Source organism: Taeniopygia guttata, chromosome 2, assembly GCF_048771995.1.
Source record: "Taeniopygia guttata chromosome 2, bTaeGut7.mat, whole genome shotgun sequence".
Taxonomy (NCBI): Eukaryota; Metazoa; Chordata; class Aves; order Passeriformes; family Estrildidae; genus Taeniopygia; species Taeniopygia guttata.
In genome coordinates this window covers 66,455,846-66,472,490 of record NC_133026.1, presented here as the reverse complement: position 1 = coordinate 66,472,490, position 16,645 = coordinate 66,455,846, and the positions used below count along the sequence as shown (strand labels likewise).

The 16,645-nt window shown below is 41.3% G+C and overlaps 1 protein-coding gene across 1 annotated transcript in view; it reads left to right on the top strand.

The window, feature by feature from the left end:
* The window catches only part of GFOD1 (Gfo/Idh/MocA-like oxidoreductase domain containing 1), a 64,787-nt gene extending 54,047 nt beyond the window's left edge, over nt 1–10,740 (top strand). The window contains exon 2 of the mRNA XM_030265499.4: nt 9,469–10,740. Within this exon, the coding sequence (XP_030121359.3) occupies nt 9,469–10,388 (920 nt within the window). The 3' untranslated portion in view covers nt 10,389–10,740. The remainder of the gene's footprint in view (nt 1–9,468) is intronic.
* The last annotated feature ends 5,905 nt before the right edge of the window (nt 10,741–16,645 follow it).

The following is a 16,645-nucleotide window of genomic DNA, read 5'->3' as shown; positions in this document are numbered from 1 at the left end:
AGACTGTGATTGCTCTGTGACTTATTTTCTGAGGAAAACAAAGGTATTATAGTATACTGGACTGATGGCATGCATTTTGCTCTAGAAGTTGAATAAAGGAAATGAGAATAGTTGGAAGAAATAAATGACCATAGAGATTTTTACTGAGTTTTTAACTTAGTCCCAAAACAATTAAAATTCCCTTTAAGTCAGTGAGTGTTTGCTTGAATAAGGTCTAAGTAGAATGTCTGAAGGATTTTTTTCTCAGCCTATCTGAATGCTTTTGATTTTCTTTCTTGTACAGGAAAGTACTCAGCAGGGATGTGATCATGCTGTTTTGATGGGGATTTGAAGATAAAAAAATCAAACAGAAATTTGGGAAAGCCAGCATGGTTTGTCCCATATGCTTTTTCCCAAGCACATATGAGAGCATGGAAAGCATCCAAGTAGGGCTCAGGAAATATAAGTCTGAGCATGTTTCAGATGCCTGAACAGATAATCTCAAGCTGAGACCCCTGAAGCATTTCCCTGTGGTGTGCACAAGTAGTTGGTTTGTCAAGGTGTATTTGCACCTTCTCTAGATTTCCCAGCAGTTAAAGATTTTTAAGGAGTTAAAAAATTACTAATTACTTTTATTTGTTTCAAGCTCCAGTGCTGTTATTTGCATAAGTGCCTTCATAGAATAGATGAGAATGACATGCCAAGTGGTCTAAAAACAAGGAATCAAGCTCTAGCCTGTGTTAGGAAAGGGTTAGAGAATTTTGCTTTGCCTTGCAAAGTGTGCTGGCATACACGGGAATGCAGGTCTTGCTTGCTTGTCTTGCTCTTAAGCACATTGCCCATGGATTGAGTGATGCAGAAACTTTGTAATGCCAAATCAAAGGCCCCAACTTGCCAAAGTAACAGAATAAACACTCTGAAATTTGTAAGGCCTTACTAGGAAAGTTACCTTCAAGTAGCACATACAGTTTTTGCAGAAGAGGTTCTATATTGTGGAATCCTAGAATATCTCAAGTTGAAAGGGACCCATAAGGAACACTGAGTCCAAATCCCTGCTCCTTGCAGGACTACCTGAAACTTTCCTATGAAGCAAATGTGAGTCCAGTGTCAAGCATGGGAGAAATGCATCTATTTAAAATGCCATGAACACTGCTACAGCAACATTTATATCTGCTGTAATATATGCACAGACATGGCCCCAGTCCATAAGTCTAATGACTACCTCCGTGCAAATAAAATTAATGTGATATTTGTACATAATGAAAATTGATATCATCATTACAGTCTTCTCTCATTCTGATTAACTGTCCTGGTTCTGCTTAGGTGGCACTTCCTTACCTGCAGGCATAATTATAATCTTTTTGGAGTCAGCAGGGGTATTTTCCCAGCCTGGGCACCACACCTCAGGAGCTATTTACAAAAGAACCCAGCATAGCTTTTTTTTTCTTTCCTTTTTTCTATTTCAAGACAAAGCAGTTCCTTGTTTTTCTGTTTGTTTGAAGGGGTTTACAGACCACTAACCCTGCTGCAATCACTGTTGTGAGCTCCCAGCTCATGGTAACCCTCTTACCTCTTGAGCCTGACTGTGGCACTGCACATGTGAGCTGCGTGTGCCTCGTTAGCTGAGTGACACCTAAACTGTCCCTGGAGATGATGCTCGTATGTCACCAGCAGCAAGGTGCCCTTGCAGGTTTTCATCTCATCATGCATACAGTTGCTTAAGTGAAGTTTGGTTTAGCCTATGATTACAGGGCAGCCAAGGCAGAGATGCTCACAAACAGCTTTTCTTAGCCAGTGTATTTGAATGTTTAAGTTTTATTTTCAAAGGAGTTGGTCAAAAAAATAAGTTATATCAGTGAGGATAAACCAGCCTAAAACTGGAATCGGTGTGATGGACCAGAGCCATAAATGGACTGAGGCCCTGGCTTTAGGGGTGTACAGTTCAGGTATGTATGTTTTACTGTAAAGATATTACTCATCTAATATTTGTGAAGTGCCATTTGTCCCAGTTGATTGTAAAATTTAACAGTGCATATGTTCTTTACCTTGGTAATATTATGATGCAGAGGAAGAGGTGTAGGGTTTGTAAAATCTCTGTAAGCCATTGGTTTGCTGGGGCCAAATGAGCTGTTGCTCATCAGCAGGGCAGTGTATTACTGTCTGTGTGCATTCACTGTCTGTTCCAGTTGCAAAGGAAAACATGTTCCTTCAGTCACTGTTATTTTCCTTCACACTTACAGCAGACTAGGAATACACACATGGCCTGTTAATACAAATCACATCGTGAGCTGTGATTCACTATGTTGTAGTAAATTGATGTTTTGCAGCAGATACGCATATCTGTGATTAACAAAGATTGTCTTGGCCAATGTTAGAGCTGTTGACTAAAGCAAATCTTGTTAGGCATTCATCATCCCGATTTATTTCCTTGTCAAAAGTTTTCTTAAATAAGGTTTCTTCGAAGAAATATTGTCAAGCCATCAATTTTCCTTGGCAGATGTACTGATTGAAATAAATGTATTGTTTCATGCCACTCAAGAATTGAATGACAGATCATGCACCGAATACAATAAATGTAACTATTGTTTTTATTGTTACTATGATCATTACTGTATCACAAGATCGATGGCAGCAGCAACATCTCATAAGAGCAGAGACACACCTACATATTAATAAAAATCCTCCTCCCATGTGAAAAAGTTTTCAAATCATCTGAGTGATTGGTTTTTTGAGATGGCCCAGACATCATTCCACATTGCCCAGAATGGAGCAGCCTTTTATCCAGTTTTCCACTCTTCCTGCATATCTATTATTTTATGAGGGATTCAAAAGCTTTTAGCCACTGTGCAGTATGTGATTCACACATCTCCACATATAATTAATCAGAAAATAGTATCAGCCCCATAAAATAGCCTGTTCCAGTATTGCATTTCTCTAGGCTAATGTACTGTTGGGCAACAGCTTAATTCATACACATATATTTTAACACAGATACTTTTTCTTAATAGTCCCTCCATCCTATTCAGTCTCCGGGTAGAAAAGGGTGCTGATTTTGTCTGGAATCTATTTCTTTCTCCTCCATTGTTTCTTTCTTTTGCAGAAAAGATGCTATCAGGGCTTACAAAAAATTGGACTGAAGGTGATCCTTTTAGGATGAGCCTCCAAACAGTGGGGATGTTTCTGGATACCATTAGGGCTGGCTGTGCAGCTCCTGGAGTAGCAGGAGCACCTCTGGGTTTTTGCAACGCCTCTTGCAGTGCCTTTCTTTCCACCTTGGGAGTGTTTTTACTTCCAGCTCCCTCTCCTTTCCCTATCCTCGTTTTCACAGCCACCTTCCTGCTTTTATCTGCTGGACTTCTGCTGATGCTTGCTCATCTGGAGTGACTCAGGTGGCTGCCTTGGATTCTCTAGGGAGCCCCAGGAGGGAAGGAGGACTATGGACTTCACCTGGGTCCTTCTGATGCCATTTTGCCAGTCCCTGTCCACTGCTCCAATATGCAGATGAGCTTTGTATTAATGAGCACAATATCCCTCCTGTCCTTACAGCAGTTTTGTGTCAACAGAGCCAAATGAAGGCAGCATTTTGCAGAGATGCCTGTTTGGAAGCTGTGCCTGGGGGTCAGGACGTTGGCTGCTCCTGAAAGACAGGGACCAAGGTAACCTTGTAGTCATCAACTGCAGCTAAGGGAGGAAGGATTTGCAGAGCTGTAGTAAAGAGAGGGTACTGCTCACCAAATAATACTGCAGTGATTGAAGAGCAGATCAGAGAATTGTGATTTATAGTGCCAATGGTTTATGGCTCGCTGTGCATGTAGCATGCTAAACTGGCTGTATCATTGCTTATTTTGAGCCACCTCAGCTATCAAAACTTAAAATGATTGGCTGTATAAGCTTCTGGTTTTGAATTCCATATCTGTGTACAATTTCCAAAGAGATGATCCCAGTTTTATGTGTCTCTCAGATCTGCTAGAAATATCAAATAGTACCAAATGGTTGGCTCTAGCTTCATACAAAAGAGACCATGACTGTGGTTATCATGAAGACACTTTTGAAACAGAAAAAATAATGTCACCTTCTTTTAGGTCTGTGTGTCTCCTTTGTAGTCAATGGTTTAGCATGGTTACAGCTCAGATGTCTTAAAACAGTCTTCTGGGTTTTCCAGGGAGTGATGAACTTGGAAAGAAAAGAGAACTTCATTATTAGCCTCTGATTTTCTTCAGACTGTTTAAATATTGGAATGAGTTGATAAGATTACTGAGAAAGTTTTTTACAGGTCCTGGCAAAATTAAGCCGCCAAATGTTGTATTTTTTGCAAGTTCCAAATAAAGGGATAGAAGGGAATGGTTCAAATAACTGTGAGGATTTCCAAGGTCATTGTTACGTAACATAGACATCTCTCCCTACTGATAGACAGTTTGTATCAAAGATCAGTTTTGCTGTAGGGAGCCACAGGCTGGCTCCAGGTGCCTTATGTAGTTTCTTAGATGGTTTCTGTGCACAGTCCCAGAGTTGACAATGTGTATACATATGTGCAGAAGAACAAACTGCTGGGTATCAATTATTTAAATAAGAAGTAGTGTATTTTGATTTAGGTCATTTATTTTTCATAAACTCCCAGGCAAAGGTCTTCCTCTGATTGTGTATAGTATCCAAAGGCAGCAAGAGCAGCTGCAATGGTGAAAATCTGAGAAGAAAAACCTGTCCATATTTATTTTTTGTATGTTTATTAATGATAATGTGGATTGTTACCATTTGGAATATAAATTTGTATTAGTCTCTTTTTGGGGTTTTTTTAAGTGTTTGAAAAACATACTATAATAAGTTTAAGTCATCAATTTGAAATAACCTGATAAGCGTGCTCTTTTCACCACTCCAGTATTTTCTGAAACCCTCAGACTGTCCTTTGAATGTTGACAGTTCCTCGTTGCTTTTATAATGATTTTATTGCTTTTTTTTTTCTGCTGACAAATTTAATTCAGTTCACCAAAACCTTATTTTTTATTTTCCTCTGTCTCACTTCCCCATTCAGACAAAGAGCAATAGGTAGAAATTGCTAACTAATGAATCTTTCTGGTGCCAGTGAAGGATTTGATTATATGCCCAGACTTCAAATAGAGCCCTTTTTGATTTTCTTGTGAATAGGAGGAAGAGAAAATATTGTATTGGGGCCTCATATTTTAATCAGAACAGATAGAGGACTAGTCTTACTTCAGTTCAGAGACAGATGCTTGTTTTTTAAATTAGTTGGAGGTTTTTTTATGTGAAAATATTTCTCTCCTTATTTGAAACAATCAAAGCAGATGGGGAAAAAAGCTGACGTTGAAGGTTTCAGAATTGATGATGCCTGTGCTGGTTACAGCCGTTCTACCTCCCCTGCGCTGTGAGCCCAGGAGTTCTGCTTGTTTTCAGCTGTGCAGCACAGGGATGATACAGGGACAAAGAAACTTGGGCTGCTAGTAGCCAAAGAGCTTAAAAGGAGCTTCATCTGTAAAATGAAAATATGCAAATTCCAGGAAATGCAGAGTAGTTAAATTCTTACTGTAGCTCCTCACTTTTTCCCTGCACTTACATGGGAAAAAATGTAAATACTACTACCCTGGACTGTATCTACTCACCTCTCACTTCTGGGCTTATATCCAATTCACAAGGACTTCCTTTTTTTAAAATGAAGACTGAGGATTGCAAATAAATCACATGGCTTCCTGACAGAATTAAATACTGTTTGGTGGGTGAAAAGCCATTAGAGCATGGTTATGATTTGACTTTCCAACATAAAGTGCTAGAGAGATCTTCACTTGAATGGCAGCACCAATGACAGCACAATTTTTTTCTAATTGCTTGGCTACTTCTATAGAGTTGGTTAGACATCTGCTTCTTCAGAGAAGATCACTGTTCTTCAATAACCTTCTTTAAAAAATACAGACTGGTACTAAAGGTGTTAAGGTTTGGCTTGGGGGTTGCACTTTATGAGCCTTGGTAGGAGATGCGTTCAGCTGAGTCCACCTTCAGCTTTGGACTTGGGCTGGCCCGGAGTGAGTCTTCCCCAGTGCTGGCACCACTCTCTGTCTAGAGCAGAGCCAAGCAGGGAGGCCGGAGTGGAGCCCTCAAAAAGACTGGTATGTATTTAAAATATTTGTCTTCATCATTTTACCTGAGAAGTCAAGAAATCAATGCTCATAAGTTGCCTGGTTGAGAACTGTAACAGCACTGTATACCAGATTTCTTGATGCAGGTGAAAGGGGTGTGTGTTCTTTCATCGGATGAGATTTATCCAACTGTGTTGCTTATCAGCATGGACAGATATATTTCACTTTCCTGCTGAAACAAGCTAGCTGCATTTCCCTGCTTTTATGTAACTAATGAAGTTTTTGCTGTCAATTGTGATGCGATTTTCAAAGACATGTGAAATAGCAAAACACGCTGGTAGAATGACAAACAGTAACAATTTCTTAGAGTAACTCCTTTCTTAGAGTCTTGTCTAAAAGTGGAGAGGATTAGACCACAGACCCAGACTAGAGGAGAAAAGGGTCAGTTCCCAGAGAAGCCCCCTGCAGCACCTGCAGTCAGAGCATGCCAATGTCTTTCCATGAGACTTAGTGTTGGGAAGGGAGATTTTCCTTGCACACTGCTCTCTGCTCTGCCTGATGCTGCTATAGAGAATGGTTCAAAGGGAAGGTGCCTTTTCTTCCTTCCCCTTTTGAGAAGGGAGTGGAGGGAAGAGAGCAGAAAAATGGTGTTTTGATCCGCTTTTTTCTCATTCTGGTTGCATAAACACACAAGAGTATGGCTCTAAATTAAATTAAGCAAATCTTTCATGTTCTCTCCCTACTTCCAGAAAGCCAATGTGGCTGCTTGCAGATTTGCAGCTATGGAGGAGACAAAGATCTGTAGTGCACACAGACTCAAGTGCTGAGCAGTGTTATGCTGAAAGAACTGCACAAGCTTTAATAGCATATAAAAGCTTTTTGGGCATCGAGCAAAAATCTGTTTAAATCCCTGACAGGGATGAGAGAACAGCACATATTATCAGCATATGCACAGAGACAGAAAGTCTCTCAGAACATTTGCATTTTTGATTTTCTGAAATTAGAAAGTTTCAGCCTTTCCAAAAAGATTGAAACAGTGGAAGGAGTAATTTTAAGACTTCAATTTCTCCCTGTCCCCATATAAATATTTAGGGCTCTTCCCTTTCCTCTGCACATGTGCCTGAGTTACACTGATGCCAATGGCAATTTTCTTTAATGTATGGAATGTAAAAACCCATATGCTTCTCTTTCATATTAATAATCATAATTTCATACTCAGATGTTGACAATCCCAAGTATTCCTTGCCCCACACGGTGCAGGACTGACCCCCACCATGCATGGCATGGAACACTCAGCAAAAAGATTGTCCCCAGGCTGCAGTTCCTCATGAACACAGATCCTTTTCCTAGCAAGCACATGTGTAGAGCTGCATACACAGTGCCTGGACAGACCTCAGATAAAATGTGGCAGGCATCTGTGAGGCAGAATGATGCAAGCTGAACTGGAACAGAATGTGATTCTTTTGTGGATCAGTGGTGAGCAGGTCAGATAATGAGGTAGCATATATTGATTCTTTGGGGGGAAAATTGCTGTGTCAGAAAGGTTTGACTCTAGGGATGTTAGGTCTAAGATTTCCCTTATTTTGATAACTAATTTGCCAGACTAAAATCTCTATGCCAAGAATCTGTGTAACTCAAGGACTATTACATTAGTGATTTGTATCAAGTGGCATAGCTGGACTACCAGTTTGAGGATGTAGGGCAGGTGGATGAATGCTTTCTCCAGTATCAAACAGATGCAGCAAAAAATTATTCAGGGGCAGGAAAAGAAGTGCCATTAGTTGACATTATTGAAAATGTCAACTCAGGCACCATCTGTGAAAATGAGAGAGAAAAGTAAGAAGAGAAGACCATGGCCACTGAATAGTAGATTCTTGCCTAATTTAAGAGAAAAATGGGTATGTCTCTACTTACCTGATTAAGGAAAACGTAAATAGGAGTGAGTTGAAGAAAGATCTTTCCCTTCTTCTCTGTTAACTGGATATGACTGCCACTTCAGCAACGACAGCCCTCCCTCCCTCCAGTTTCAGCTACTCAAATAGCAGCAGACAAAGACTGGGAATAGGCAGTGTGGATAAGCTGGTTATTGAATGTTTGGACTGTGCCCCCCTTCTTCCAGTCAGGCTGTTAAATATTCATGTAAGTGGGCTCAGATAGATCCCTACCATCTGTCTATATTTATATGACTTCATCCAAACAGCTCCAAAACATGTGAAATTTTATACTCTTCAAAGAAAAAGGGACTTTTTTAATTACCTGAAGGGAAGAGGAATGAAAATACAATGTGATTTAGCAAGTAACCACATTTTTTCATCTGGACTCCATCAGCAAGGACCCAAATTCAGCTCTTTTAAGTGCCAGGCCCAGCTGTAGCCCAAGGCTCTCCAGGCAAAAGTCTTACTTAGTGTCATAGTTTATATCCAAAGTGTTCCACAGCTCACCTAATATTGATCATTAAGCATAAAAAAAGTCTGTATGCAACTAAGAAGGAAACTGGAGATTCTGTCACTATATGTGTGTATGGGTACAGAATGAAAGTATTTGAGGAGGAGAAATCAGTAATGAGCCCATTATTTAGTTTGCAGTGCATTCAGTTGCACACCTTGATGACCAGATAAAAGGGGACTGTCATGCAAGCTTCAGTAAACAGTGTGTGCCATATGGACAATTCCATGAGGGAACAGATTGTCACAGCTACATTTGACCTGTTTTAGAGCAATCCTGACTCTCCTTTGGCACCATGGATGCGCTGCTGACATTTCAGCAGAGCTGCCTCAAAAACACTTGAGTGCCGTTGTCAGAATAGTGGGCGTTTTATAAGTGAGAAGTAATTTCTTCATTTTAAATTAAGCAGCAAGCCCAGTACTTTTCTCCTCAGAGCCTCTTAAAACAATCTGAGCAGGAAAGAGGAAGAGACAAGAGTACTGAAAAGCCAGGGTTTTCAGTGTACCTGTGTTAAGTTACTGAATACATGCACTTGTGTTATCCATACCCTTCAGGGATTTGAATCTGAACCTCAGATTCAGCTCACAGAAGCCCCTGCATAAACAGGTTGTCATAGAAGAGGTGTCTGTGAGATGGCTGAGGTGGGTGATTGGTTTCATATCTGCTCCCAGAAGGGAGCTTACTTTTTTATTTTCAGGCTCTCACCTTTGAGCTCCTTTTAGACAGGAGTGCTTTTTGAAAATAAAAAGGAGCACATTTTCATTGTGGTGCTTAAGAAATTTTTACATGTATTTTGGAAGCATTGCTGGAGTGGGTCTCTGTGCCTTGAAAACATTTCAGTATGGTGTTATTCTTTTAAGGTCTTTCTCCTTTCCTTGGTCTTTAAGAATAGCCTTGAGGCTTTCAGCTTACTCCATTGATAAAACTTTATTGATGATTTTTTTTTTCACTGTTTCAGGCATTGGGAAAAACGTCATCTGTGACCGAACGGCGACTCCCCTGGATGCCTTTAGGATGATGACTGCGGCTCATTATTACCCAAAGCTCATGAGTATCATGGGGAACGTTTTGCGCTTCCTGCCTGCTTTCGTGAAGATGAAGCAGCTGATCCAGGAGGGTTATGTGGGGGAGCTGCTGGTGTGCGAGGTGCAGGTCCACAGCGGGAGCCTGCTGGGCAAGAAATACAACTGGAGCTGTGATGACCTGATGGGAGGCGGAGGCTTGCACTCAGTCGGCACCTACATCATCGACCTGCTGACCTTCCTCACCAGCCAGAAGGCCGTGAAGGTGCATGGGTTGCTCAAGACCTTCGTGAAGCAGACAGACCACATCAAGGGCATCCGACAGATCACCAGCGACGACTTCTGTACATTTCAGATGGTCCTGGAAGGGGGCGTGTGCTGCACCGTGACGCTCAACTTCAACATCCCGGGGGAGTTCAAACAGGACATCATCGTGGTGGGCTCGGCAGGACGGCTCATTGTGATGGGCACTGATCTCTACGGACAGAGCAACAGTTCTCCTCAGCGGGAGCTCCTGTTGAAGGACTCCACGCCAGTCAGCAACTCCTTGCTTCCAGAGAAAGCCTTCAGTGACATCCCATCCCCCTACCTGCGGGGCACCATTAAGATGGTCCAGGCTGTCCGGCAGGCCTTTGAGGACCAGGACGACAGGAGGACCTGGGATGGGAGGCCCCTTACGATGGCTGCCACTTTTGACGACTGTCTGTATGCTCTGTGTGTGGTGGACACCATTAAAAAGTCAAACCAGCTGGGGGAGTGGCAGAACATTTCAATCATGACTGAGGAACCAGAACTGAGCCCGGCATACTTGATCAGCGAAGCCATGCGGAAGAGCAGGATGTCTCTGTACTGCTAGCTCCTTGGAGCTACTAGGAATGAATAGGAAACAGACAGCTCTTGAAGGAGATGGTAATTCAGCCCCTGTGAAGGGCTTGGGTGTCTTAGCTGAGGATTACAGGAGAAGGAAATACAGTGTCTGCATCAATTAAATCTGTTGGCACCTAAATGCCAAACTGATATGGTCCTTTGAAATGCCCAAAACAGACAGGAGACGTAAGAGCTGATAAACTTAACTGTTTTAATAACAGTAGCTGGCTGATTGCAGAGATATATCATGGACTCGTCCCCTGCTTGCAGGTGCTTTAGATTATCCAATTGTGTTTACTGTGAAAGGTTGGGAAGATCCTTTTAGATTTTCCTTGCCTACCAGAGGGCTGTGAAGGTACTGTCATGTCGTTAAATTTTCTGTAGTGTCTGACATGAATGGTTCCCACCATGACAGCTGACACCACCATGCTGTATTACTACACCTCCAACCAACACACAGAATAACAGGACTTGATGTGAAAGTGTTGCAGGATTCAGAAAATCTTGGCAGCTCACTTTTCATGCAGCCTTTTAGGAGCTTCTCTGTGTTGGTTTAGTAGTTGTTTTTTGTTTTGTTTGGTTTTGGTTTTTGGGTTTTTTTTTTTGTTTGCTTGTTTGTTTGTTTTTTTTTTGTTTTTTGGTTTTTTTTTCCAAAGCACAATTAAATAGGAAAATGTATGGCTTTTAAAACAAAGCAGTCCTCAACCACAGTGCATATGCCCAGGTATTTGGGGAGGGAGGGTCTTCTGTAAGCTTCTGGTAAGTGTAAGTGTTATGGGTTTTCTGATTAAAATGGGTGGTGGAAAACCTTCATGGATGGCAGGTGGCACAACACAGTAATGATAATGGGGTTAATTATACAGCCGAACTCAGGCTACTCTTACAAAGATTTGCACAAAATTTCCTGTGTTTGGGACTGACTTTTGAGTGACTTCACCATGCATTTTGGTTTTAGGTGGGAAACAGTAAGAATATAAACCAAGACCATACGATGTTTAGATGAGCAATGTTCTTTTAAACCACTGTGAACTCACACTTGAGAGATGCACACCAACAAGTAATTTCACATCCTTCAACCCAGAAATGCTCATCTCCACCAAGTGGTGAGTGAAAAACAAAAGGGATGAAAAAATTTCTCATCTATTTACAATATAAAAAAATTGCATAGGACCCCCAGCCTTCTCACCTCCTTAAAGTGGCCAGCTACTGTTACTGTATTAATCATTCCCTGTCACCAGTGCAGGGATGGATGAACTCTTTTGCTGTGTTTGTCCTGTTCTTGTTTTTAATATTTTAGACTGCAGTCTTGAAATAATTATTCTTTTGAGAATATCTTCTTGAAAGAATATAGTGAAAGGCACATGATTTATCCCAGTAAACAGGGATACTGTTTTTCTGTGTAAAGCTGCTCCAGTGTTGATGTGTTTACAGTGCTAGGTCTTCAGATGGTAAAAAAGTAGAACACAAGCATAATAGCACTAAATCATATTAAACTTGAGAAAAACCTTTTCAGGCTTTTTTGTTAATTTTGACTAGGGGAAGTAAGATAACATTGGGATGAGCAGTAAATCTAAAGAGAAAATACGTTTTTGAACAGGAGGGCAACAATAGTGTTGTTCATGTTATCTGGCTTTAGTCAGCTCAGAGACAGATGTCTTGTTCTGATCAGCAAGAACACTGCAGTCAATACAGAGAGAACTCTCCAAAGGCTGACTCATTTCACTCTAGGATTAATACAGAAAGAGGTGCCCACTGGAAATGCCTGTCTTTCTCCTTTGCAGAGAATTTTGGCTTCTGAATTTTGATGTGGCTGAAGTTAGGAAACTTGACTCCCAGCCCAAAATTATTCATGTGTACTTAATATTTCAAGAACATATATATGACCTTTCGTTAAATAGTCTCCAAAGTGTTGTAGTGTGACTGATGAAGGAATAATGTAATACTGCAAAACCGCACCCTAGGGGAGAATTGTTTCTATCCATGTTGTTCTGCCAGGTCCAGCAACTCTCTCTGGGGCTGTTTCTGCTAAAACCTAGGGTAAGGCTTCATTATTCCTTCTTGGAAGCAGCCCTTGACAAGTTTGGTTGTTTTTCTTTAAAATGGGTTTCTCTGAGAGTTCCAGATATAGTATCTGTACCAACAGGAATCTCCCATTGCAACTGTCAAGGTATATAGCATGCTATCCAGTTCCTGCCCTGAAAAGTAAGTAACACAGAAGAGAGGATTTGATCAAGAAATCATCTGTCTCCTGAAAATAGAATTACCCTTAAGGGGATCAAGAAAGTTTTCATACAGTGAAGCAAAACCCATTTACTGAAAAGAGTGGCTAGTTCAAGTTATGAATGCAAGCCTGGTGGATAATTAACCATGCCTAGTTAAACATCATCCCAAAGTGGAATCAAACATGGATCAAAATGTTTGTGAATCTTGCTTCTCAGTAGTTTGGTGATTGTGCTGGACTTGCTGTTCATGTCTTTGCCCTTCTTTATGGTTCACAAATGTTGGCCGTGTTTTCTTCTTTGCCCTATCTTTCTGGGTTTTGTGATGCCAGTTAGAATCCTTTGCCCTGCCCCTGCAGTGAACAGGTGAGACACAGTAAGGATAGTACTACTGAGCTCAAACTTTCTGCCCCAGACACAAGGTTTAGGTGACAGGCATCATCTATCCTCTGTGCAGACCTACTGATGCAGCAGAAAGAAATTCCAATGCTTTGGTTACACAGACATCTGATGCTGCTGTTTCTACTGTCTTGCAAATGGGTCAAATCTTGTACAGCTCCCTGTGCTAGCCCAGAGAGAGCAGGGACAGGGTGGGTGGGACCTCCTCTTCTAATGGTAACAGAGATGCTACTTCTATGCTACCTAACTGGGATGACAGCAGGAGCTGCATGCATTCAGGATTGTATGGCAGTTTTTTCATTCTCTAAGGAGGTGAAGGTGCTGCAGTGTCAACTGTAAACATACTAAACTTCCACCTGGCTTGAAGGAGGAAAGAATTAGTGTACTTATTGAATGTGTATTGTTATTCTGACAAATAATTTCTTTAGAGTCTGGGATTTTTCTTGGCAGCATCCAGCCCTCTGCTCCTTTAGTACAGTTGAAAGTACATTAAATTTGCCCTAAGTAGCCTATGGAGTTCAAGTTTGGTTTAGGAATTTGGGCAGCAGATAGCAGAGATGTACTTGATTGAACTCAGAAGTGGTACCATCCCAGGAAACGTGTATTTGGAATTGCACTTTTAATGCTGTGCCACAAGGTTTAAGATGAATGCTGCTAAATGGATGCAGGTTTAGGAGCCTAACTGCAGCTACTGCTGGAGTTTACAGTAGTCCCCAAATGCACTTGTTCATACACTAGATAAGAAATTTCATTCCCCTTTCCCAGGGCTGCTGTTGGAGAGGCTCTTCCCTTTGCCATCAACCTGTGCACTTAGGATACTAATCGTTACAGTCTGTTGCCAAAGACAGAAGGAGCCAAAGGATGAGCTTTGCTGCTCTGCAGGGCTCTGTTCCAGTGCTGAGACAGTCAGCTGGGAGAGGGGGTCTTATTTCCCATTGGAATTACATTGGGATTCTTACCAGGGGTAGGACAACCCTGTGCTGTGTGACAGCAGGGCACAACTGAGCTCCGTAAATGTGCCCAAAGGGAGGGTGGTGATTGCAGCAGGGAGCAGCAGGAAGGTGTCTGCAGGCTGGTACCTCTGTGCCTGCCCTGCAGGGAGAATATGCTGGCGGTGTGGAGGGTGAGGGCTGCACTTCCTGAGGGTGACAGCAACTGCCCTGCTCCACGTCAGTGTGTGGGAGCCTGCGAATGGACCCTGCCCTTGGGGAAGCAGAATCTGTCCCATACTCCTGCTGGATATGCACATCCTCAGTGCTGATCTCAGTGGAGTCCTACATGGAAATATATGAACTCTGTAAGAGCTTGTGGTTTCCTACATCTAGTACCATGCATGTGTTAAATCCGTAGTACTTCAGCTGTGTAGTTAGAAAATACCAAGTAGAATTGATGGGTTGTTACCATGCAGCCAGCACTGCAGAGAATCAGGCCACACCTTGATCAGTTTTGGCTCAGGATGGGCTGCTCTGGAGCTCATCCTCTGCATTGGCTGGAAGCAAAAGAAGTCCCTGCCCAGCCAGCATCGGGCAATCAGAGGCACTATCCACTTTGTAGTGTTCCCTTCTTTTCCATAACTTTCAAAAAAGTGACTGTACAAGTGAACAGCTGTCCTGGAAGTTCAGCCATTCAAAAAAAGGAGGCTTTTCTGCTGCATGTGGTCACAGCACAAGGGCAGTCCAATTTCTTTTTTAGTTTTGTGTCCATACAAATGTGGAATAGACCCAGACAGCTGAAAATTACTTGCTTATCTACCAAGAAAAGGCATATTTTATATGCTGGGTAAAGGTAAACATAGTAGCTTGATGTTGTTCTTGCAACAATTCAGAAATGAGCGATAACAGAACTTTTTGTTGCTGGGAATTTTTGTATTTGAGTTTTATTTATGTCCTTCAGCATAAAATATCACTGATTATGAAGTCTATTCACTGCTCAGCTCTGTATTTACAAGCCAGAGTTCTGTCTTTGTGCAGATACTCCACACTGGTTTGGTGTTCCAGTGGCCCAGTGATGTACCCTTAGTATGTATGAAACTCAGCACTGGACTTTTAACCTCTGCAGAGATCTCTGGGTATCTGGAGCTAATTGTGAAATGGCAGGATTATTCAGGACAGCAGTTTTTGTTGTTGTTGAAGTTGTACTTGTGGGGAGCAAAGTTTGTAAATTTTAGAGGTGAAGTGTGATTGAATAATATTTGGCAGTCTTATCTGCTTTAAAATTTACTCTTTCTTGAGCTGCTGGGTGAAGTCTGTCCAATAAAAATAATTTCCCCTTAACTGCCCACTTCCATTTGCTCATGAAAAGAAGAAATTTTTAAGTAAATGGGACTACACATACTGCTGCATTCATGAACTGATGTCAAAACCTCATGACTTAATGAGTGTATGAAGCCACAATCCAAACAAGTAATGTCTTTTTTGAAGCTGCCAGATCGAGGCCTTGGGGTTGGGGAAAGAAGGGTATCAGCACAGGTCAGACTGAAATAGCTTTTATTCAGCATTTGAATAAAATGAATAAACAGAATGGTTATGGTCAATCCAAAACTGATCCCATATTTGTATAAGGCTATTTATTTGTATTTTTTTATTTTGGGATTGAGTTCCATTTTTAAAGAATGTTGTTTTGAAAGTAAATGTTTTAAAAATATTTTATTATGTTTTGGCATGTGTGAAATTAATTGTTTGGGGCTGGGTGTGGGTTTTTTTTTGTTTGTTTTTGGGGTTTTTTTGTGGTTTTTGTTTGTTTGGGGGTTTTTTAATCCATACTTTTAAAATCTCATCAATTTGATTTAAGGTTGTTCAGTGAATTCAGCTGCCCTTGGGCAGGTTCAGCTCTGAACCTGGACCCTCACAGTATTTTACAGTGACGCCATTTTTCACATCTGAATTTGGCCTTCTGAGTTTCCTTTGTGTCTTCTTGTGGCAGTGGGAAAACTGATTCATTCCATGGAGTTGGCAACAGATCATCAAGACACTTTTTGCAGCAATGCCAGACATTGTCTTTAAAAGCACTTAACTCTATTGACTTGTTTACCTTGGTTATTTATGACCTTCCAGCCATGTGCTGTCCATTATTTGATTTCCTTTTTTTTATATCAGCCACTGAACTCACTTCCCTGCTCTCTCTGTCTCTCATTCCATTGCAAACCTGGAGGCGAGCCTCCCTCGTTACCCACTTGAGCTCCTGCTCAGTCTGTGTTGCACATGGCATACAGGGTGGCTAGCTACAACTTGAAATGACTTGTAACACAAGTCCATTACAGGATAGGTGAACACCACAACTGCTTGAGTACGGGGCATTCTGAGTGCCCAGCCAGGGCAGGAATCAAAGCTCCCTGCTATGCTGTGCTTCACGAGCAGCACTCACTGTTTCTCTCCTACTGGTTTGCTTTTATTTGCTTTTGAAAATGAGAAAATGTTCAGTTTGTTGCTGTGTCAATATTAAGTATATATTTATTGTTTTTCAGACATACATACATATATATAAATGCTATATATATATAATGTCAACGCATGGACATATGTACAGTAGATATTTTAAAGAGCTATTTATCAAGAAAAGTAAGTGTTATAAGTAAACAGAGTTTATATTTTATATATTATGTAGATAGCAAAAAAAAGAAAGTGGTTAA